This window comes from Lactuca serriola, chromosome 8 (assembly GCF_051521515.1).
Source record: "Lactuca serriola cultivar US96UC23 chromosome 8, Lser_US96UC23_V15, whole genome shotgun sequence".
NCBI lineage: Eukaryota > Viridiplantae > Streptophyta > Magnoliopsida > Asterales > Asteraceae > Lactuca > Lactuca serriola.
In genome coordinates, this window is record NC_136415.1 from 128503484 (window position 1) to 128529486 (window position 26003).

Sequence of the window (26003 nt, forward strand, 5' to 3'; positions counted from 1 at the left end):
TGGCACTCAACCCGAGGAGGAAATTCCGGTTGAACCGATTGACGAGTCATTACCTCTTAGACGTTCCGAAAGAGTTAGAGTTCAACCCTAGTTTTATGGTTTTCATATTACTACCGAAGGGTACATGTATATTAGTGATGGTACACTAATCAACCTTGATGACCCTAATAGCTATAAGGAAGCCATGGCAGGCCCGGAGTCTGCGAAATGGAAAGAGGCAATGGACAGCGAGATCCAGTCCATGGATGACAACCAAGTTTGGAATTTGGTTGATAATGTGTCCGGACGTAAGACCGTTGGGTGCAAATGGATCTTCAAGAAGAAGACCGATGTGGATGGAAACGTATACACATATAAGGCGCGATTGGTTGCGAAGGGAATTACTCAAACTCCCGGAGTTGACTATGATGAGACCTTCTCACCAGTTGCGAAGATAAAGTCTATTAGAGTGATGCTAGCTATTGCCGCATTTCATGATTATGAGATTTGGCAAATGGATGTCAAAATCGCTTTCCTTAATGGAAAGTTGGTTGAGGATGTTTACATGGCTCAGCCAGAGGGTTTTGTCGATCCGAAGCATCCAAATAGAGTGTGTAAGCTTGAGAAGTCCATTTATGGACTTAAGCAAGCGTCTCGCAGATGGAATCTTTGCTTCGATGAGAAAGTCAAAGAGTTTGGATTTGTACGAAGCGAAGATGAATCATGTGTATATGTCAAAGCCAGTGGGAGTATAGTAAGCTTCCTCGTTATGTATGTCGATGACATACTACTCATAGGAAACGACGTCCCGACTCTGCAGGAGGTTAAGTCCTGGCTCGGGAAGTGCTTCACTATGAAGGACCTCGGAGAGGCTTCCTATATTTTGGGAATAAGGATAGTGAGAGAACAAAGTAAGAGACTAATAGGACTTAGTTAGAACACTTACTTAGATAAAGTACTAAAACGTTTTAGTATGGAAAACTCGAAAAAGGGAGAATTACCGATACAGGGTAATGCCAAGTTGAGTAAGACTCAAAGTCCGAGTACCGAAGCTGAAATAGCTGAAATGAGCCGAGTTCCATACGCTTCCGCAATTGGCTCAATCATGTATGCTATGACTTGTACTCGCCCTGATGTAGCCTTTGCTTTGAGCATGGTTAGCAGATATCAAGGGAATCCTGGCAGAGCCCATTGGATTGCGGTCAAGAATATCCTTAAGTACCTTCGAAGGACGAAGGAATGGTTCTTAGTCCACAGAGGGAGTGATGACTTGAAGGTGCGAGGGTATAGTGACGCCAGCTTTCAGACCGACAGGGACAACTACCATTCGCAGTCGGGCTGGGTCTTTACCCTGAATGGAGGAGCAGTAACTTGGAAAAGTTCCAAGAAGGAAACCGTAGCTGATTCAACGTGCGAATAAGAGTACATTGCAGCGAGCGAAGCGTCGAAGGAGGCAATATGGTTGAAGAACTTCATCGGTGATCTTGGATTTGTACCTGCCATAAAGGAGCCCATGGAGATTTTCTGTGATAATGAAGGAGCGGTTGCCTTAACCAAGGAACCGAGGGATCATGGTAGATCTCGACAAATCGACAGAAAATATCACTGTATTAGACATCGTGTAGAAGAAGGACAACTTATAGTGAAGAGGATATCATCAGAAGATAACCCAGCAGATCCGCTTACGAAGGGACTGCGTAGGGTTAAGCACTTGCAGCATGCTAGGAGTATTAGGCTGAAGGATGATATTAGTATAGATTATATAGTATTAGAAACTTTTAATAGATAAATGTAATTAACATTTGATGATTAAATAAAAGAGTATTATTTATGAGTAATGTTACTGTCTTATGTTAATCGTTTAACTATTGTTTCACTTTGCATGTTTTGACTTCCAGAATAATTGAGTTTATTAAGAATAATCAAATTATTCAAATTGTCCACAATCGTTCATATGTTGGAAGTAGGTATGAATGAAGATTGTCATGAATTGGTGTGTAGATTGTCTAAATAGTATTAGACATAGCAAAAGTTTGTTGTAACGTTCATGAGTGCTTATGAACCAGTTTTGAGCGTTGGAACAAACCCGCGCTTGCTGGAATCACCTTATGGAATGTGATAAAAAGGGTGATCGCAAGACGATAATATCATATAGTCTTAAAACCAAGATATATGGTTTGTTATTTGTTAATTGGTTGTACATTGATAATGCGAAACTGCATCAATAACTTGATGTTATAAAACACATTGTTGTGTATAGTTGATTAATGAATAAGTAAATGCATATAAGTCGAAGTTTATCTGTTACTTTTATCCTAAGAGGGTAAAAGCGATATCTCAGCCGCTCGATGATTTGATTTGACTTATGTGTCGGGCCCGGTCAGAAATGAATTGATGTGTTCGATTAAGTTCTATGTCAAATAAATCGGAGATCGAGAAACCAAATGCTAGACAAGTTATTCCATAGAATTGTCAGCATGATATCTAAACAGAGGATTGTATGATCCCTTATCTGAAGGACAAAGATTGATTAGATCAGAGTTTGACAGCGTCTTTGAGAGCTACGATTGCTAATCGGATTATACTTGTGTATATAGTTACTAGACTTATCCAAGTGGGAGACTGTTGGAATAGTGTCTAAGGCTGCAACTATATTAGGCAAGTATTTGACCCGGTTGTGCATGGTCCTTTTGGGTTGCCTTCACCATAGCAACTTGACAGGATGATTTATTAAGAGAAGGAATATTATTAATATATTATGAGAATAATATAAGGGATAATAATATTATTATTTGATTAATATAAGTCATAAATTAATTAGGAATTAATTTGGTGACTTAAAGATATTAATTGAATAAAGGGGCATAAACTGTCAATTGTGTGATAGTTATACTTTGGGCTATAAATCCCTTACGGATAAAGGGTGGCCGGTTTTAAGGACTTTGGATAGGTATTAAAATCATCCAAGGCTTATCATGGAAGGGATTAGGATTGCTTTGGGCCTAAGTTATCCAATTAGGGTTTAAGGGTGAAACCCTAGGAGCCTTACAAGTATAAAAGGACCCCAAGGGTTAAGGAAATTGGCACTTGTTCTTTAGAAAGAAACCCTGGCCGATTTCTCTTCCCTCTCCTCTCTCTCAAATCATCCTCTTGCTAGTTGGTGTTTGTAAGCCATTAGAGGAGTGACAATTGTGACTCTAAAGCTCCAAGGACAAGAAGATCAAGCAAGTGGATCAAGGTATACTTCTAACTCTAATTTCATAATGTTATTATAGTTAATTAGCCATTAGAAGTCTTGGATTGAATGCATGTTTAATTAGAGAAACCTAGATCCAAGCATTAGGGTTTGCATGTGCACATAGGAATGTTCATATGGCCGAAAACCCGTCAAGAAGATCTATACAATGAGTTAACAAGTTATGGTCTTTATACCTCAAAAGTCACAAAACAGAAAAGCTAAATCTGGATCTCTAAGCTCTTCTACAAAGTATGAGTCTTCAATCTTCTCCTTCTACCACTTCAAGATGCACAAAACACACCAAAGATCTTTACAAGATCTCAAAAGCACCACACTAAGGCTAAGGGATGAAATTAGGGTTTTGAGGATATGGAGGCTGAGTAAACATGACCAAATGAGGCTATCATATGGTTTATATAGAGTGCAAGCCCTAAAATTAGGGTTTCATAATTGCTCATGTACGCCATGCGTACTCCACGTACGCTAGGTGTACGTGGATGAGCTCCACGACCATAATAGGCTAGTACGCTAAGCGTACCACTCAGTACGCCCTGCGTACTAGCTTAAGGACCATTTTTGCAAACTTTTAGAATAGAAATTAAATATGAAACTTACCAAATTCAAGTGTTACAGGCAAATTTGAGTTTCTAGGATTATGACACTTTAATATATCTTTCAAAGTTCGATCTAAAGCTTCAAATTCATGTTTGTGAATCATGGGTGCTTCATCCCAAATGATTAATGATGTTTTTTGTAATAAATTGGCGAGTTCACTATATGGTGATATGGAACAAATAGAATCCTTAGTAAGAACCAAAAGGATTATAAACCCGGAGCATGTCGTCCTGCCGCCAGTTAATAATAAAGAAGCAATCCCACTTGAAGCAACATTTAAAATGATTTGAGCATTACATCTAACTACGGAAACTAATGTCTTTCAAATATAGGTTTTACCTGTTCCAACATAACCATAGACAAAGAAAACACCTCCTTTATCATTTTCAGTTCAGTCATTATATCATAAAATATGCTCTGTTGCTTATGTGTTAATGTAATGGAAAGCTGATCAAACTCTTTCTTTAAATCTTGTATGCCATAATCTAGCTCATCACTGGTAAGACGATTGTTTGAAGAGGATACATAATCAAAATTAGGAAAAGGCATCCTTGTATATTTTTTTATACTTGACTTGTTACAAAGTAAAATTTGTTCAATCTCAAATAAAGTGAATTTCTTAATTTGATCTTCATTAAGTGATAAACCTGAAAGAAAATGATATAATAATTACAATAAATTTAAAGATATGTTTGTTTGTATTATAAAATAATATTATATATTGAAACAAAAAAAAATACGTATTTTAAAATAGATAGACAATAATATAATACATGCAGATTTTAATCTCTATTGTTGAGTGTAAAGAATTCCATCTGACAAGTATTCCCATGTATTTTCCCACACAACATCCGGTCTAGACAAGTTGTTAGATAATAACATCGTAGCAAATAAGAAGCATAGAAAATAACCAGATCCAGATTAACTTGCTTCCTTAATGGTTGCGATGTATTCTATATAACGTTATATTTTCTGGAAAACGTCATTTATAGGATTCTACTTTGTAAAAATGTTCATTTTTTTAGATTTGAACATGAAAGGGGTAGAAACAGGAAGCAGAAACAATATAAATAAAAAATTACATAATAATATTCTAATATTTATGTAAAAAGAAAAAACGGTAAGAAATTAAAACGACATTACTGGTTAAGATCAGAGTAGGATGCTATAATTTGTTGAAAAAACCTTAATAGGTCTTATTAAAAGTAGAATAACCTAACGATAACAATAGAAAAAACATCATAAATGGTCTCTGTGTTTTCCCAAAATCTGAAGTTTAGTCCCCGTGGTTTAAAAACATCATAGATGGTCCATGTGCTTTCAAAACTTTTGACGATTGGTCCTTATTGCTAACTCTGTTAACTTTTGTCCATTAACTGAAGGGTATTTTTGTCATTTCACTACCACAGGGACCATTTATGATGTTTTCTTGTATTTAAAAAAAATAAACATAATTAAATAAAATCTCTCTCTCTCTCTCTCTCTAGATTACTCATCGATGCATACCTATTGAGTAAAAATATCCAAAAAATTATGAATCTAGAAATCAGATTACAAATTCAGAGCATATTACATATTCAATATTCCAAGCTACAGAAGAATCCAAGGGTAAAGATTCATATCAGTTCACAAAACAAAGTGTCATAGTAGATTCAATACCAGAAAATAAATTTGATTTATCTTCTGCAAATTCATGACTAGAAAACAAATACACATAGGCTCATAGAAGATTCAAGGAACACATTCATACGAGTTCAAGAAACAAAAATTACAAACACCAAAATTAAATTACAATGACCATAGAGATCATATTATAGTTTTTCTAAGAATGGGAGATTAAACGTAAGTGGGTTCAATCGAAGAGCTTGAAGAAGAATAGAAGTGTAGATGCCCTGCATATCTTGAAGAAGAATCCAATTGCCGATTCCCTGCATCTCTGGAATAGGAATCGACTGATGCTCCTGTTAGATCTATTTTGGTTCAATTGAAGGAGAAATCAAACACCTCACATGCTAGTGAATCTAAACACTGTTTCTTGGGTACCTGGTAATTCCATGGCACTGAATCTGAACCCAAAATCACCTTCAACAGCAACCACAAGCCGATCAGGTGAAGCTATTGCTGCTGCAATACAATACCCTAAACCAACACCCATTGTCCCCCATGTTCCTGCATGTAAACAGGTGATGGGTTCCATTTGGACCAAAATGGATCGACCCACATACTTCTACCCATTTATGTGTTGCTAGGAGCAAAGCGCCACCTCCTCCGTGCTATCGGATTTAATCACCACCACAGTAAACCATCACCATATTTTCCACCAGAAAACACCACACCGAACCCATGCCAAAAATCCATTCAAACAAAAATCAAATTCAAAAATCCTAATCAGAAATCAAACCACAAATTCAGATGAGAAGAAAGAGAGAATGTTTCTATTCGTCGGTGTGGCTTCCACGACGAATGTACTGACGTCAGATACAAAGGCAGAGGTGTAGATAGGCAAAGATGGTGCAGATCGGAAGAAGCAGAAGGTCAATGGTGTAGATCGACGACTTTCGAGTCTAGATCAATGAAGTTTGAAGATTTTAAGAGGCTTTAGAAATAGATCGGCTACGCATAAAGGTTTTCAATGGATTTAGAATCCAGATCGACAACGCACATAGGTTTCAAGCGTCTATGGTGTGAAGGTTCGAAGGCATCCTGCGTTTTCCAAAGGCTTTAGAGTACAAAGGTTGTTTTCGTTGACATCCGGTGGTTACCGAAACCTATGTCCGGTGGTCGACTGTTGCGAGAGAGAGAGGCATATTATTTTCTTTTTTAAAAAATTAAGAAAAAGCATCATAAATGGTCCCTATGGTAGTTAAATAACGAAAATGCCCTTCAGTTAACGGACAAAAGTTAATGGAGTTAGCAATAAGGACCAATCATCAAAAGTTTTGAAAGCACAAGGACCATCTATGACGTTTTTAAACCACGAGGACTAAGCTTCAGATTTTGGGAAAACACAGGGACCATTTATGATGTTTTTTCATAACAAAATTTTAATTGAAAGTAGGATGATTTTTTTGTCAAATGGCATATAGCATTCAAGAAACATACAGACATCCACATTATCCTACATAAAATACCTTAACAAAAAATAGCATTTTAACAAATTGTTTTAACTTTGGGGACAAGCTGGTGTAATTATAGGAACATAAAGGTAATTTTGTAAATAGATATTATATAAAGGTATATAGCATTGTAATCACAAATACTACATATTCGAACAGAAAACATTTTTTTTAACATTCTACTTTCTAGAAAACGTCATTTATAGTGTTCTACTTTGTAAAAATGTATTTTTTAGATTTTGAACATGAAAAGGGTAGAAAACTCGAAGCAGAAACAATATAAACAACAAAATTACATAATAATATTCTAATATTTATGTAAGAAACAAGAAAAAATAAACAATAAGAAATTAAAATGAAATTACTTGTTAAATTTAAAGTAGGATGCTATAATTTGTTCAAAAACCCCTTAATGCCAAACGATAACAAAATTTAAATTGAAAGTAGGATACCTTTTTTGTCAAATGGCATATAGCATTTGACAAACATACAAACATCCACATTATCCCACATAAAACACCTTAATAGAAAATAACATTTCTAACAACATGCTTTAATTTGTTGGGCAAGCTGTCGTAGTTATAGGAACATAAGGGTAATGTTGTAAATGGATATTAATTAAAGGATTTTTGAAGCAAATTAAATGGAAGGTCGTTGATGAAGGAACATAAAGGGTAGTTCTCTAATTTTTATACACACATCAATGCATACTTAAAAGGGTAATGTGGTAATTTCAGTTGGAGGTGAAGTACGATGTTATTTAGGCAACATACACACACAGCCACAAGCACACACATATGTAAGATTTTTTTACAATCATGAAATAAAATATAATTTTTTATAAAGTGGTTGACCTTTTCTTAGAGTTTAATTTTTTTTTTTTTAAAATGGCCATGGCGTTAAGACCAATTACATACAACACAAGTAACAATGAAATTAAAATGACATTACCGGTTAAAATCAAAATAGGATGTTATAAATTGTTGAAAAAACCATAATGGGTCTTATTAAAAGTAAAATGCCCTAACGATAACAAAATTTTAATTAAAGTAGGATGCTTTTTTTGTCAAATGGCATATAGCATTGTAATCACAGATATTACATACTCGAATAGAAAACATTTTTTATAACATTTTATTTTCTAGAAACATCAATTATAGGATTCTACTTTGTAAAAATGTTATTTTTCAAATTTTGAACATGAAAGGGGTAGAAACAGAAGCATAAACAATATAAACAAAAATATTACATAATAATATTCCAATATTTACGTAAAAAACAAGAAGAAACAAACAATAAGAAAATAGGATACATGAAGAAAGAAACAAGAAGAAACAGATGTAATACCACCTGTGTTAAACTTGTTTATTGGCAGAAGATGGAATAGAAACCTGAAGAAAAAATAGGAATAAGACGAATGAAGAAACTATCAAAGTTTTCTTATCGTATGAAGGTATATATTTGTATATTAACCAAATGCAATAGTTCATAATATTATAAATATTGAGAGATATTAGTTAATTCAAGTTCCGAAAATAATATTTAAAAAAAGAATTTTTTGATTTTTCCATTTATTTTGCATTTTAAAATTATTTTTAGAATATGTACAGTATAATATTCTATTTAGAATATTTCACGTATTTTTCAAAAAAAAAAGGATTTTTTTTATTTTTTTATTTTTTTTAGTTAATTCAAGTTCCGAAAATAATATTTAAAAAAAGAATTTTTAGATTTTTCTATTTATTTTGCATTTTAAAATTATTTTTTAGAATATGTCAGTGTAATATTCTATTTAGAATATTTCACGTATTTTTCAAAAAAAAATGGGATTTTTTTTTATTTTTTTTAGTTAATTAAAGTTTCGAAAATAATATTTAAAAAAAGAATTTTTGGATTTTTCCATTAATTTTGCATTTTAAAATTATTTTTAGATTTGGTCTCACGGTCTCACAAAATTAGAATAGTCTCAAATGAACCTGAACCTATATATATATATATATATATATATATATATATATATATATATATATATATATATATATATATTGAAACACCTTCATTAAAGGATTGTATATCATATTTACCGATGATGTCATAAAAATTTAAATTTCAAAATCTCATTCTATAGATTACAGGCTGTTAATTTCTTTTAAAATGTGCAAAATTTTAGGTGCATAATGTATTCAAGTTAATTTAAGTATGTGGAAATCAGTAATTTTGGTAATTTGGTAATCAATATTTAGTAATTTTCATAATCATTTTGTTAATTTCGTTAATCAATTAGCTATTTCTCAGGAAATGTCTAACATAACGACACGTGACATTTGATGACGTGGAGTAATACAGAAGCAACATATCAATGCAAGGAACTATATATATATATATATATATATATATATATAGAGAGAGAGAGAGAGAGAGAGAGAGAGAGAGGTAGGTTCAAATGTTTCTCACATCTATTGTGTGCTAGAATACACCAATAAGAATTTAGTAAACATTAAATGTATATTAAATGATATTCATAGTTATAATTTTTTTATGGAAACTAATTAAATTCGTCATTAATATCAACAATAATATTATTTCAGAATGAATTCGTATCTAGAAGAATAAGAGTGTATTCTAGTAGAACGAGAGTATATTCTAATAGAATACACTCTCATTCTTCATATTTCATACAACTTTATTGTATTTTAAATGAGAGAGTCCTGAAAGAACGTTATTAATAACATAAAACCTAGATACGAATTCATTCTGAAAGAATTTTATTGCTGACAATAATGACGAATTTAATTAGTTCTACAAAAAGAAAATTATAAATATGGATATCATTTAATATACATATAATTATGGAAATCATTTAATATGTATGTTTATTTAATTAAATAATTATTTAATTTTACTAAATTTCTATTGGTATATTCTAGCACACAATAAATATAAGAAACAAGTTAACCTAGCCATATATATATATATATATATATATATATATATATATATATATATATATATATATACTTTTAAAAAAACATTTTAATATATCCAAAAATATATTTATACTTAAACCATATAAATAAGAAAAAAATTCGTATATAAATAAAAGGGATTACATTAAAAAAAATATAATTATAATGTTTAATTAAATATTTTTTCATATATCAATACATTTTTTCTGTAACATACACACAGACATATATATATATATTAAAGGTAAAAATATAAAAGATTTATCAACTTGAGGGTGCTTTTGTGAATTTTATTTAATGAAAATGTATGATAGCAATTAACAAACACACATAAAAAAAAACTACAAAATTCATATTTTAATGCCCTAAAAAGTGATATTGGGGTAAAACCATTTATTTTAGAAAAACTTAATTGGTTTTCAAGGCAATAGCCTAAAAATATTGCCTAATTCAAACCCTATAAGTGTAATGGAGAAATAACATTAGACCTGACAATGAGACAAGTTTGTATCGAATCGACCTTGATCCAAACTTGTTTAACAAATTACAAAATGCAATCCAAACCCGCTCCGTAACTTGTATGGTTTTGAATAATCAAAATCATACCCTTCTCCACCGAAACAACAGATATCCAAACCCGCCCCATAACGCCTAAGTTTTTTGAATAATCAAACAAAAATGTTTATTTAGAAAATGCATTACATACTCGAAGACTTTCGATTGGAATTAAAGTCATTATTGTAGTAACTTCCGATTGATTTTTGAATGTGGAATGCGGTGATAGAGAGTAGTAATTGCAAACTTTCTTCAAGTTGATAATAACTTTATTGATTTATAAATGAAATTAGTAATTGCTTGATGAAATATTAATGAAATGATACTCTGATTCTTGTTAAAAGACTATTTAGAAGTTGACTCATCTAGTCCTATGTAAAAATAGTTTGGTATTTGGCTTTTTTTTCCTTTTGGACTTTCAATTAGAATTATAATTAAACTTTAGATATAATAAAATATAAACGTATAATTCTAAAATTTATACGGGACATGTTATAAATGAATCGAATCGGTGATGATCCATACCCGACCCTTTTAATAAAAGGGTAAGCGAATACAGATCGTTAACAAGTAAATGAATAAAAAAAACTATGTTCCAAACTCATATACTTTTTAAGGGTTTGGATCGTATCAAGGTCAAAACGCGCTTCATTGTCAGACCTAAATAACATACCGACTATGTTTTAAACGTGCAAGTTTGATTTTTTATATGAATTGAAGAGTTACATATAGTAACAACCATGAATAATTGTTCATATTTTAATCATTAATTTATATTACCCCAGATATTTCATACAATACTTATTTGTTTTACAAGACAGCGAAATTTATATCACCCCAGATATTTCATACAATACTTATTTGTTTTACAAGACAGTGTCATACTTTTATGAAGATTCTACGCAGAGAATTCTGTATAAAAATTCCCTGAAAAGAACTTGTACTTGCAGAACATAAACATTGATATGAAGAACATATGCATATGAGTCTTGCTGTTCAATCTTCACTCTTGAAGGACCAGAAAAATCCTATTGTCACAGTCGAATGATTCCAAATACAATGATTGCTCGTGTACATCAAGCTATTCAAATTCAATTTTCCTACTGTTTGCGTCAAATCGATTATGACTAGTACTTCATCGTGATTTCAAATCATAGAAGACTCCTATGATCTCACTTTGATTCTTACTATTGTACTGTTACAACAAGCATGCAGAAATATATTAAAATTATATGTATATTGTTAATTACTGATTTCATGCTTAAAAGTTAAAATGGAGTTAGTGTGACAGCATTGATTTTCATCATTGAATTTAATTGCAATTTGACTTTTCCTCTTAAAAGTATTTGACTATGAACAAGGCACTCAATGGATGTTGAGAATCACTATTGGAGTTGACTTGAGAATCACTATTGGAGTTGACTTGCGTCATTCAATCCACTGGCTTTTGATGTCATCATAGCTTCACTACTATACAAGGTCTTTTCATCATTCCCCAAATTTTGGGCCATTTTTTAGTGTTACAAACATCTGGTCTAACTTCATTTACCTACAAGGTGGTGCCACCGAAACCGCACTCCTTTCGTTGCCACGTAAACGTCACGTCAATTTTACCACAAAAGTGCGGTTCTTTGCCACACCCAAGGAGTGGTGCCACACTTTATTTAAAAAAAAAATTAATTTAAATAAAAACTTTAATTTCTCCCCAACCAATCACAAGCTAGTCAAATTATTCCCACCCAATCACAAGCTGCGGTCATTTTTTGCCGCACTGCGGTTCGAACCGCACTCAAACCGCACCCTGGGGGCGGTTGGGGGCGGTGTTCGCTGCTTATGTGGCAAAACCGTGCTCCCTCTACCGCACCACTCCCTATCAATACTCTACACCTATATGTTCTTGTCCATGGCTTTGTCTCATCTTCTATATTTGCTTCATTACTGATTTCCAATTCACCAAGACGATGTTAAGTCTTTATATGTAACTGTTTCTTCGATGTTAAAAGGAATATGTAGATGGATAAGTTTCATGATTAAACATTAAAATGCATTTATAAATAGATAGATAAATACAAGTTTAATGAACATATGTACCAGTATGACAGAAACATTGAATTGTGGTTTAGTTTACCTCAACAGATTTCATTTCCTCTATGCTCTTGTCTATTCTTTGTAATCTTCATTTCCTCTTTTAAAATTCCATAGCTTCCATCATCTTGCAAACTCATATCAAACACTTCTGAATTTGAAGCAGAGTGTTCTGTTCTACCATTTCCCCTCTTTCTATCTTTTCTCCAAATACTCCCACTATCTTTCTGATTGACTCCATCTCGACCCGAATCCAACCCTGTACGAATTCTCCTTCTACTATCCTTTTTCGTGGATTTCGCATTTGCGTTTGTTGAACTCTCGTCATGCCCATTTCTGAGAATCAAACCCGAATCATCATCCGGAAAGGGATACCCAATACCTGTATTGTTTTTCTCAAATTTCCTGGATTTCTCATTCTGTTCATCTCTATGAACCAAATCGGGTTCTTCAGGCGAATACCCATCAGTGATTCTTCCGTATGGTTTGATGCTATGAACAACCCCTTTTGGGAAAAACCTAGCGGAAGGAATACCATCTACAGTTTCAAACAACTGGGGTCCATCTTTCTCGGACCATAAATCGAACCCACCCGGTTTCTGAAACCGGTCAGCCAAAACCTTCAATTGCTCATCGGCGCTAGTGGAGAACAACTTCGGGGCTTTCTCTACGACTTCCCACGGCCGTTCGAGCTCCGAAATGGCGGCGCTTAGCTCAGCCCTTTTTCGCATTTCGTAAACCTGGCGTTCACGGGCGAGCCGAGCTCGGAGGAGTTGTTTGGCCTTCTTTGCTTGCATCCGTTTCCACTGCCACTTGGAAACGCCGCCGGGGAATGTTCTTGGACCTCCGCCCATGCGAATTGTCGTTGATGGGGGTGGTTTAGCAATTGAGAGACGAGAGAAACTGGATGTGAGGAATAAGTGGGTGGGGTCAGACACAATCTGGGATGAGAAGGATAAGAGGGATGACGCAGGTGTATTGATTGATAGATGCATCTGAAGAATCGGCGGCGACATGGCAGCGGAAGGTCTCTGAAGAGAGAACAGCCGGATTTCCATTTTCTAGGATTGAGATAAAAGAATTATGGTCCAGAATTTGCAACATATGGTCCCCATACTCTTGTCTGATTGATGATAATGATCCCTTCGGTTACAACAATTTTCAATGGAATAACGGGTAATAGAGTTACAAGAGTAAACCATATAAATGGTCATGGATGTTCACAAAAGATCATAGGTTTAATCTTTAAGGTTGAGGGGAGGGGTGTTGAGCTCATCAAGTTCCACCTCAACTCCATTAAGGAAGAAAGTGGGAAGAAGGGAGGAAGAAAAAGAGAGGGGATGGGTTGTCGGAAGAAGGGAGGAAGAAAAAGAGAGGGGATGGGTTGTCGAGTAGAGGAGAAGAAAAGGGCGAAGAAGAAGTCAAAGAGGAGAGAACTTGGCAGTCAGTCACCAAATTAGGCTTCTGAACTTGGCATGGCGAGTACACGAAGCAGTGTTCGCCGAGTCCACATCAGCAAAAGTCAATCCTCTGTCGAGCAGCTCCGTCCAGTATAAATCTTTTGTTTTAACACGAATGATATGTGGTTTCAATTTATTACATTGTTGGTCCATAACCCATCTAAAACATATATTGCACTCTTTTTAATAGATTCGACATTTTTTTCTATACATTTCTCATATTTATATTGATATTAAAAAAGAGGGTACACCAAATCTTACCCCACTTTCTTTTTAACCTTCATAAGAGTCATCACAAAAAACATTATCGTCATCGTCATCTGGTTTTGTACTCTTAAAAACCCCTCGTTTAAAACTTCATCACTCGTCACCATGATAGTAATCATATATGAAAGTCAAGCAATATAGGAAGATATTTCTTCTTTCAAATCCTCCAAATATCTTGTAAAACACATGATGTCCTGCATCTCACAATGAATTATCCAAACATACTCATACATTTTTATTTTAAATGGGTGTACACCCAAAAAGGAAAAAACAAAAGGATATAAAATGTTTATTTTTGCATTTACATAATAATTGTATATTAAAACTTGAATCGATTTGTGTTTCTCTCTCATTATTTCATAGTCATTAGGTATGTATCTCCAAACCATCACATTCAAACCTTCAATTGACTTTATAATCTTCTTTATTTTCATTTCTATATACTTCTGTTTCATATTTCTTCGTGCCAATGGAACTTTTAGTGTGTGTTTGTGTGTATCATGTAAATATATGTGATTAGTTCCCAACTTTCTTTGCAATATATCCATCACCGATAAGGAAGAATGTGACCCATGGTGTTGGTGTCACTGGTAACTAAGACTATTGACTTCCTTCTTACAATCATCATTAATAAGTCCTACTCATAAGTATACTCCTTTCATTTAATATATGAATAGCATTACATTCATTTAACTATATATTCATTAAAAATACATGATATGCATTATATAAATATTAATGGATCAAAACTTAAAACGTTTATTAAACCATCAAAACGTATTTATATAATAGTATCCTTAGCCACCAAGAAAGCGGATGACTGTAAATAGAAAACAAGATAACAATTAAATTCAAACTAAGATGAACGAGGAGATAGAAGCCGATAAGGACTCTCAAATTCCTTTACTCCTCTCAAGTTGGAGCATGTAAGTTTTGAATGTCCAACTTATTCAGCGAGAAATGAAGACGTTGTGATCCCAATGCCTTTGTAAATAAGTCAACAGCTTGATGTGTGGTGTGTATGTGCATATGACGAATATCTTTTGATTCAACATGCTCACGAACAAAGTAGCAATTCATCTCTACATGTTTGGTTCTTTCATGAAACACACGATTGTTAGCGATATGTCTCGTTGCTTAATTGTCAAAAAATAAAGGTGTAGGCCAAATAGGAGATGCTTCCAGATCATTCAACAGCCACCATAACCATAATGTGTTCACTAACTGAAATCAACATGGCTCCATATTCTGCTTATGTGGAAGAACGTGAAACTACAAACTGCTTTTTGGTCTTCCAAGAGATGGGAGCACCATCAAGAGTGAGTAAATACCTGGTACATGACCGTCTGGTGTAAGAACATCCTAGCCAGTCTGTATCACAACAAGTAGCAAGATTCATCCCTCCAACTTTTGGTAAAAAAATGCCTTGGCCTGGTGTTGATTTCAAGTAACGTAAAATCCCGTTTGTTGGGTCCATCTGTGTTTTCAGTGGATCCGAAAAGAACTGGCTCAAAATATTTATTGAATATGCTAAGTTGGCCCTAGTGGCTTGTAAATAAAGAAGTCTTCCCCTGAGTCGTCGATATTAACTACCATCAACATGAGGAATGTCCTTGCTTTCATCGATCTTTAAATTATGCTCCATTAGGAAATTTCAAGGATGAAAACCTTACATTCTGCTATCTTAAATTATATCTAAGTTATAGTTTCGTTAACTCAAGACTAGACCATATGATGTTCGAGCCGCCTCACTGCCCAGAAAATACTTCAACGGGCCCAAATCCTTGATGCTAAACATTTTATCTAGATAGGCTTTAGTTGCTTGTATCTTAGACGCATCATTCTTAACGAGTACAACATCATCCACATAAATGAGAGAAGCAACGAAACTTCCTTGTTGCTTACAAGTAAAAAGTGAATGATATGCATACGATTGCCTAAAACTGATCTTGAGTGTAACACTCGGTTTCAGGTATGTTACCTTTTAGTCCTTGGGTCATGGTTTTTATTACAAAAGAGGTACCTTCGCACGTAGGGTGTACATATACATACGCTTAGCATACATTGGTGGATTGATTGTAGGCTTGAACCACGTACGAGGGGATGACAAAGATGTACGTGGGGCATACGTAGCCAAAAGCAAAACCCTAAATCTTCGGGAATGAACACTATTTAAGCACATTTATAACTTTTAGACCCTCACCATTATCAACCTCTACACCTCTAAATGTTCCTAAAACCTTAGTTTGCTTCGGAGTGTGATCTTTGAGCTTAAAAGTGACTTTAGTGACCCTATTTGGTGTGTTTGCAAGAAGAACTTGGTGTACAAACCTTGGACATGGTTGAGCTTCAAGATCCTGTATTTACATCATCTTAGGAGGGTTTTAGAGGTATAAATTTCATACCTTGCCTATCCTTTTCTTAGATCTACTTCTTTATCTTGTTATGGTCCTTTTTGGTCCCTTTAGGTTGGTCTTGAGGAGTTAAGACGATTTGAGATGTTAAATCTTGTAGATCTTGATGTTTGGTGGGCTCCTTAAGCTTAAAGTTGAAAACTTTTAGTGTTTGTGACCCCCCATGCAAGTATTAAGTCGTTCATTAAGCTCTTTTGAGCTCTAGGCCCTCATTAAGCCATGCATGCACATAAAGTTGGCAACTTTACGTGATAAACCACTTCAAGGAGGTCAGATATGAGTTTTGGGCTAATGTCTTAATCGATTAAAAGCCAAAAAGGGAAGTTGGTCACTCAGGGGGAATACGTTGGCGCACAAGCTTGTACGCACCATGTATAATCCCTTAAGCGTGTACGCATAGCGTACAAACTGAGTACGACCCGCTTACTTGATGGGTTTTGAGCAAAACAAACAATCTTGATGTGTGTATGCAACCCTAATTTGTAGGATCTAGGTTTTATCTAATTGAACATACAAGTATTGAACACAAAAGAAGAAATCCTAGGAGCTACCTACTATTTTCTAAATTCATATTAAGAGATAGTAGACATACCTTTAATTGTTATGTAGTAATAAAATGTAGATCCAAGAGTTCTTGAAGCTTGAAAGACCTTTGGTAGCAAGCACCACAACTGTCGCGCCTCTAACGGTTCACAAACAAACCTAGCAACCAAGGAAAACTATAGAGATAGAGAGAGAGAGAGAGGAGAAGCCTAAATTTCTTCCAAGGCACTTAGAAGGAAGACTTGGCCAAAATCCAACCCTAATGAAGGTTTATATAGGTGTTAGGAAGGTATTGGATAAGGCAGATATATCAAAGATAATCCTAATCATTTAACTTCCTCCCTAAGGCATCCAAGGCACCCTTAGAGCCCAAGGAAACCCTAATGAAACTCTAGATTTCGTTCCCCCCTCTTTAGGGAAGTTCTAGAATTGCCCAATGCTCAAATATTGAACATTGTCACCTTTAGTCCCTACACTTTTAATTAATTCCTTTAACCCCAAAATTAATTCCAAATTAATTTCTGATTAAATATTAATTAAACAATATGATTTCTAATTAATATATTAATTCCAAAATAAATTAATAAATCATTTATTTTGATTTATAATTAATTTATTAACCAAGTAATAAATTAATAAATCATTCTTCTCTCTCTAATAATCATCCTATTCAATTTCAGGTTTGAAGGCAGCCCAAAAGGATTGTGCTACTATCAATTCATGTTTATACCAATTATAGTTATGAGCTTAAACCTAATCCAACAGTCTCCCACTTAGATAAGTCTAATAAATATAGCTGCTAGTATAACTACCAAATTGATCAGCAAATTATAACTACCAAAAGTCGTTGTCGAACTCTAATCCAGTCAGTGATGTGTCCTTCGATAAGTGATCAAATATTCCTCCGTTCTACAAGATATCGTATGGACATGAGACATGAATTATAATCAATCTCTCTGTCCAAGATTTCTGATTTATGACGACTGATATCAGACTACTAATTGAACACATCAATTGAGTCCAGGCTTAGCCAAGCACTTTAGATGTCATCATCAAATCACCGAAGGCCCCACATATATCACTTTTCCCCATTAGGGCAAAAGGAACGGATAAATTTCGAATTATATGATTGCACTATTTAGTCATCAAATCACGTACAACAATATGTTTTATAACATCAAGTTACTGATGCGTTTACGTATTATCAATGCACAACTAACTCGTAAACAACTCATATATCTCTGTTTCAAGAATATAAGATATTATCGTCTCAAAATTACTCGTGATAAAATCCATGAAGTAATTCTATGAGCATGGGCTTATCTAATACTTTAATCCCCATTTCAAAAGTACTCATGAATACTGCATCAAACCATTAATATGTCTAACCCCTTAGACAATCTACAGTCTGATTCATGATAATATTAATTCACCACTAACTGTCACACCCCCGAACAGTCAGGAAAACAACGGCGGAAACGTCCGGGGGCGGGAGACGTCATGCGTAGTATCACAACCATTGTACATAGTAAGCATAGTAAACACAACCATTACATTACATAAGAATATTTACATTAGTTTGAAAGCGAAGAAATACATAATTTATATACATCAGTATAAAAAAAAGTAAAGACGAGACTTCTATATGTTCCACCTTCTCCAAAAGTAAGTGAGATACCTGTCTAACGTGAACCTGAGAATACAAGCAGTTTTAGAAATATCAACATAAAGTTGGTGAGTTCATAAGCGGTTGATTTCTGGTGAAAGAAAATGTTCCTTTGATTTTATGAAAAGTTGTTTCCCAAGAAAATCTCATATTTTCTTATAAAAGAAGTTTGGTTATCCATTTGTTAAACAACCTGTTTATGAAAAGTTAAGTTATCCTAGGAAAAACCTATATTTTCCTTAAAAGCTAATGGTTGGTTATCGATCCGGAAATAATGTGTACAAGTATCTACCATAATTGAATCGTTAGATGAAGTTTCCTTGAAAACTCTGTTACTCTCGAGGAGATACATTAGTTTTAATACACACATAAAACTAATAAGTAGGTAGTGAACTAATTCCTAAGGGTATTGCTGATACCCTCAAGTAATCAAAATAGTTATTACTTTGAGGTTAGTTCACTAGGTTCATTATTACTAAAAGTATATCTCCATTATCTAAGTTGCGAGTTCCATAACCATACAATAAACTAGATATGGCACGTAACCGGGCCAGTATCATTTTATGACTTTGTCACCCGTAGACCTGTCGGTCCCACTGTACCTAGCAGCGAGGTGCGGGGTAGTCAGTCTCGTATAGATCTATAAACAATAGTCACGTTCTCCCTCCAGGAGATTCTGGTTACAGGGTTAGTCCTACACTCACGTATTCCGGTGGAGTGTTACCAAGGACGTGTCTCCAATCTTAAGAATAATGAATTTACAAATAATAATATGGAAAATCCCGTTTATGATTGGCATGAATCCTTTGTAAAATATAAAATATAACATTTTATAATGAGATTCACAATTTTCCTTGTTTTAGTTTTGAAAACTAACTCTACAAGTTAATTTCTTAATCGGTTGGTAAAACGGTTTTCTGTGTTAAAAGCATATTGAACATGTAAATATTTCATACGAAATATTAGGTTTTGAGTACAAGTTCCCTTGTACTTTTGCTTGTATTCCCCCTGAAAACATGAAAAACTCGGAAAAAGGTGTAGGGGTATGAACTCACCTGCAGTGAGTGGAATGGATGGACGTGTCGGGTAGGATGCTAGGTGTCAATTGAGGACTTGAACACACGTGAGGATCCTATGTAACATGAAGTGATACATAATTGTATCTAATTAGTTATTTAATCACTAATTAAGTAAGTAAATACACTCTAATGCGTTAAAACACTTTATTTCAAGTGTTAGGGGTGATACGGGTTGCATCTAAGGAGTGTATGGCCTCATTATGGAGTTTACTCTTCAAGTGGTGGCCTTAGGGGTGTTTACGGTTGAGGGACAATATCCCCATGAGTTTACGGTTGTAAACTCATGGGAATGATAGGTTTGGGTGCTCAAAGGTCTTAAACTACTCAAGGACTTATGCTAGACTCGAATCAAGGGCTATGGAAGTTATTGGGGCTTGAAATGGCCCTTATTTGGAGTTTACGGTTTTTGAATGCTTCCTTGGTGAGTTTCCGGTCGTAAACACATGAGTTTAAGGCCATAAAATCATGTTTTCCACTTTCTTGCATGTTTTGGTGCTTCTAGGGTAAGCATACAAGGTTCTAGCCACTCATACAAGTCATAGAAGGTGTTAAGGGCATTTTAACACCCTTAGAAGGTGGTTATAGTTTTGGGATATTCCCCGACCATAAAATCATGTTTACCCCCCTTCATTTCATGTTTTGGGGTTCTTAGATCATTCATGCAAGTTTCTAGGTCATTAGCCAAGCATTGGAAGGGTTTTGGGGCATCAAAACCCCCTTTTAGGGTGTTTACGGTTTTGGGATACTCCCAAACTGTAAACTCATGTTCTTGCGATTTTTGAGAGTTTAAACCATGGATTTGCAAGAATGCTAATCTAAACAACAAGCTAGGAGGGTTTACTTACTGTTGTGAAGCTTGAAAGAGGCAATTCTTGATCAAAACCCGATTTGTAGAGAGAGAGAGAGAGAGAGTAGAGAGAGGAGGTTCCTAAGGTGTGAAAAAGGTTGCAATGAAGACCACTCAACCCTTATATAGGGTTGAGTTTATGGCCAGGGTGGGGGGTCCACCAAACATCAAACGCAAACGGGATTTTTCGCGTGATTTATTGTTTTCCGACAGGTATGAAATTACGACAATAACCCTAATTAATTTACTTAACTTAAAAAGTTAACGGAAAAAAAGACTTTTAATAAAAATAAATTTTTATTATCAGAAGTGGGTTACAGTGACGAAATAAATTTCGGGTTGTCACATCATCGCCCCGTTAGAGGAAATTTCGTCCCAAAATTTAGAAATAAAATACAAATCATGGATTTGGAAAGAGATGCGGATATTTTTGTTTCATTGAATCTTCGCGCTCCCAAGTGAATTCGAGTCCCCGCTTGGCATTCCAACGAACCTTCACTATCGGGATGCGGCTTTGTTTCATACGTTTGATCTCCCGATCCATGATTTCAATTGGTTCTTCCACGAAGTTCAGATTTTCGTTGATTTCGATCTCCTTAAGAGGGATCACAAGGGTTTCATCGGATAGGAACTTCTTAAGATTAGAGACGTGGAATACAGGATGGATGTTGCTAAGTTCTTGGGGTAATTGAAGTTTGTAGGCTACGAAACCGATCCTAGAGAGGATCTCGAAAGGTCCTATGTACCTTGGGTTTAATTTCCCGCTCTTCCCAAAACGTATCATGCCTTTCCAGGGCGAGACCTTCAACAGGACACGATCTCCAACCTGGAATTCCAAGGGTTTTCTTCGTTTATCGGCATAGCTCTTTTGTAATGACCCGTCTCTGGTACGTTGCTTCCATGGTATTTATTTAGAAGTTTTCAAGAGGGACTCGGCGAGTCTATAGCTCGACTCGTCGAGTAGGGACGGGATTTCGAGCACGTGTAAGTCGGCGACTCGGCGAGTCCATATTCGGGACTCAGCGAGTCCGCCTGCCAGGAAGAAACCCTAAATCCCCGGGTTTGCTCACTATTTAAGCAATGTTATGTGCCCCAAACTCGCCTCCTTCACCCTCAGAGAGCTTATGAGAAACCCTAAACCATCCCTTGTATGATCTAAGTGTTTTTTGTGTGGATTCTTGAAGGATTGAAGAAGAAAAAGAAAAAAGGACCAAAAAGAGGAAGTGTAGAGCAAAGATCCAAGGCCAAAGTCAGAGTTCATTGAGGTATGTCTCGGAATTATTCTGTTTTGTGCTTAAAACCTCCATTAGAACACCTCTAAGGCTAGTTTAATGTATTTTCCAAGCTTTATAGTTGTATGGATGCCTTGTTGGGTCGAGATATCCCTAGATCTGTTCATTTAGGAGTGTTAGAGCCCTGATCTAGTGCCTTTTCGAAGTTTCTTTGCTTGAGAACCCTAGATCTAGCCTTTATTATGCTTTTTGAGCCTCTTAATCTTCATGGGTGCACATGGGCACGTAAAGATAGAACCTTTACGTGTTAATCGAGCTTAGGGAGCCCAGATCTATAAGTTTTATGCGCTGGATTCAAGCAGAATCGAGTTTAGAGTAGCTGCATGCATGCGACTCGGCGAGTCGGAAGAACGACTCGGCGAGTCGAGTCGCGAGTCCCCGATTTTTCCCTTTTTTAGTGATGTCGAGTGGGGACCAGTGAGTAGTAGAGTGGACTCAGTGAGTTGGAGGTCAGACTCAGTAATGGAGGGACTCGACGAGTTGTTCATACAACTCGGCGAGTCCAAGACAATCTTCTTAGCTCAAGAACAACTCGTCGAGTTGTTCATACAACTCGGCGAGTCGGATGCAGATAGCCTGAGTTCTAGAATTGAAAGGGAACTCGTCGAGTTGATGTCATACTCGACGAGTAGTCGCGAGTAGGGTTGAGAAGTGAGAATAGAGACTCGGCGAGTTGGCGGCCCAACTCGGTGAGTCAGGTCAACTGTAGGTTGACTTTGACCGGGAGAGTTGACTTTGACCAGGGGGTAAAAGAGTCATTTTACCCCAATTCAGTTATTAGTATTTGATTGAGTGTGTTTATGGAATTGTAGCCGGGGAGATACCGGAGCAGCAGCAGATAGCTTCCAGAGCCATACACTCAGCAACCAGTTCACGAGGTGAGTTTCCTTCCAATAGGAACGGGTCTACGGCCACAATGTCGGCCCGTTTAGTTAGCAGTAGTTCCGGACTTCAGTCCGATGCAGTAGTTAAAGTGCTTGATGTCTTTGTGATTCAAGCATGTTTTGTGTTATGTGTTCCGGATTTCAGTCCGATGCAGTATATGTGTTATGTTAGCAGATACGTGTTTATGTTATGCTATGTTCAGACAGTTCCGGATTTCGGTCCGATGCGGCTAGTTCCAGACTCCGGTCCGATGCAGTCAGTTCCGGACTTCGGTCCGATGCAGTCAGTTCCGGACTCCGGTCTGATGCAGCTAGTTCCGGACTTCGGTCCAATGCAGTGGGCAAGGCTCAGTATGTGCTTTATTTGTTATTGTGTGGTATGTGGTAGTTTGGGGGAGCTCACTAAGCTTCGTGCTTACGGTTTCAGTTTTGGTTTCAGGTACTTCCGCAAGTAAAGGGAAGAGCTCGGGATGATGGCATCGCACACACCACAGCTTCAGTTTTTGTCCTGGGAGTTGATTCAGTTTCTTAGATATGTTTTGAGACAGTTGTGACACAGTTTTTCTCACAGTATTTTAGTATGGTTTTGAGATACGCAACGTATGGTTTTATTATGTGATACTCAGTTTTATGATTTTTGTTATATTAAAAATGAAATTTTCGGGTCGTATTTTAGGGATGTTTCAAGTTGGTATCAGAGCCTTGGTTTGAGGGATTCAGATACACTTCTGGGTGTATCTGAACTCAAACTAAGGGAAAGATAAAAAGATTTTCAAAAGGAAAATGTTTTCGAAAGAAATTTTGAAAAGCACTTAGAAAGAAAAGAATTTTTAAACGAGATAAGGGTGTGGTGCATGCGATCAGCCGAGCTCAAGTAAGTACTCCCAAATTACCCATACAAGTTTATGATCATTAGTTTCAGTTTCAGTTTTAGTTCTAGTTTCAGTTTCAGTTTCAGTAGAACAGCATGCTAGTATAGGACTAAGGATCTAGGAGGATGCCTTATGTGCCTGCTTTATGTGTTTCAGCTTGATAAGAATTTCATGCTAGTATTGAGTAGACAGTAGTAGGATAGCCTGTTTAGGTTATGCCTGGTAGTATGAGCTTAGCATTGTATGCTAGTACAGTTTCTCGTTATGAGAATAGATTTGCTTGAGTAGTTTCCTATGTCCGAATGCTACTTGCTTTGTGCTTTGTAGGACTCTTGGTGATGGGAGTTAGCCGTTAGGTGAATATGTCACGTCACATGTGATCAGGGTTGAATAATCTCAGAGTGTTGGATTTGGCCCTATTGCACAGCTCTTGTTTGAGTCTAACCGTTGTAGGTACGAGTCTTTTACTCGAAGGATTATCTGAGCCTCATCACATGTGATGGTATTCAGGTGATGGCTAATTAGCATTACAAGGAGGCCTTCGGCAGCTGAGGACTGGTTTGAGTGGAGTCAGGGGTTTCCCTAGGGCAAGCCTAGGATGAGAGTAGCAGAGATCAGTAGTAGTAGAAGTGACTTGGTGGAGTCAAGGCAGTTCTTGAGGAAAGTATGGATAAATGTGGAAGGTAGTATGGGCCCGTACTACTGAAAGCAGAGGATCCATACTCGAATCAAGGAAGGCTGAGACAAGACTAGGAAGCTAGTAGTAGTATTAATGATCCCTTGAGATATTTCATTTTTCTGATGTTGCCATGATGTGTTTCAGAATGGTGGTTTTGCGTTCGAGGCTAGCAGACGGCAGTGCCGGTGCCAGGGAGGGATCAGGATCAGGCTCGGGGGTCGAGCGTATGGATGAGCAGACCAGAGAGTTTCTTTCTTCAGAGATTACTCGTATCATACTGGAGCAGACTCTTGTGATCTTCGGTTCGATCAAGGAGGGTATCCTAGAGCTGATGGATGAGAGGTTGGTCACCTTCCGTGCTGAGGTGGCGGCCATGATGGGGTCGCGCACACTTACGTTCAGGGAGTTCAGGGCATGTGGAACTCCAGATTACCACGGGGCACGAGACCCCATAGCGAGTACTAGATGGTTGGAGGATGTGGCCAACGCTTTCCGCACGAGCAGGTGTCTCGAGGGGGACAAGGTTAGATTGGCGTCCTGTCTTCTGAAGGACAGGGCACGGGATTGGTGGGAAGAGGTCGGACATACCATTGGAGATGATGCAGCGCTAGATGCCATGACCTGGGCTGATTTCTCTACCAGGTTCAGGGCGGATTTTGCACCAGTTATTGAGGTGCAGCAGTTATTAGTATTTGATTGAGTGTGTTTATGGAATTGTAGCCGTGGAGATACCGGAGCAGCAGCAGATAGCTTCCAGAGCCATACACTCAGCAGCCAGTTCACGAGGTGAGTTTCCTTCCAGTAGGAATGGGTCTACGGCCACAATGCCGGCCCGTTTAGTTAGCAGTAGTTCCGGACTTCAGTTCGATGCAGTAGTTAGAGTGCTTGATGTCTTTGTGATTCAAGCATGTTTTGTGTTATGTGTTCCGGATTTCAGTCCGATGCAGTATATGTGTTATGTTAACAGATACGTGTTTATGTTATGCTATGTTCAGACAATTCCGGATTTCGGTCCGATGCAGCTAGTTCCGGACTCCGGTCCGATGCACGGACAAGGTCCCAGTCAGTTCCGGACTTCGGTCCGATGCAGTCAGTTCCGGACTCTGGTCCGATGCAGCTAGTTTCGGACTTCGGTCCGATGCAGTGGGCAAGGCCCAGTATGTGCTTTATTTGTTATTGTGTGGTATGTGGTAGTTTGGGGAAGCTCACTAAGCTTCGTGCTTACGGTTTCAGTTTTGGTTTCAGGTACTTCCGCAAGTAAAGGGACGAGCTCGGGATGATGGCATCGCACACACCACAGCTTCAGTTTTTGTCCTGGGAGTTGATTCAGTTTCTTAGATATGTTTTGATACAGTTGTGACACAGTTTTTCTCACAGTATTTTAGTATGGTTTTGAGATACGCAACGTATGGTTTTATTATATGATACTCAGTTTTATGATTTTTG

At 36.4% G+C, this 26003-nt stretch overlaps 1 protein-coding gene across 4 annotated transcripts; it reads right to left on the bottom strand.

Annotated features, from left to right (window-relative positions):
* Window positions 1-11226: 11226 nt before the first annotated feature.
* EMB1513 (copper ion transmembrane transporter) lies at window positions 11227-13645 on the bottom strand. Of its 4 annotated transcripts, none has more exons than XM_079015276.1 (2): window positions 12598-13645; window positions 11227-11664 (listed from the first exon to the last, which is right to left on the bottom strand). In XM_079015276.1, exon 1 carries the CDS (start codon window positions 13610-13612, stop codon window positions 12599-12601), a length of 1014 nt encoding a protein of 337 aa, XP_078871402.1. In that variant the 5' UTR covers window positions 13613-13645; the 3' UTR covers window positions 11227-11664; window position 12598. The 4 variants fall into 4 exon arrangements, with proteins under 4 accessions (XP_078871402.1, XP_078871404.1, XP_078871405.1 ...); XM_079015278.1 differs by lacking the exon at window positions 11227-11664 and adding an exon at window positions 11755-12407; XM_079015279.1 differs by lacking the exon at window positions 11227-11664 and adding an exon at window positions 11755-12451.
* Window positions 13646-26003: the final 12358 nt, after the last annotated feature.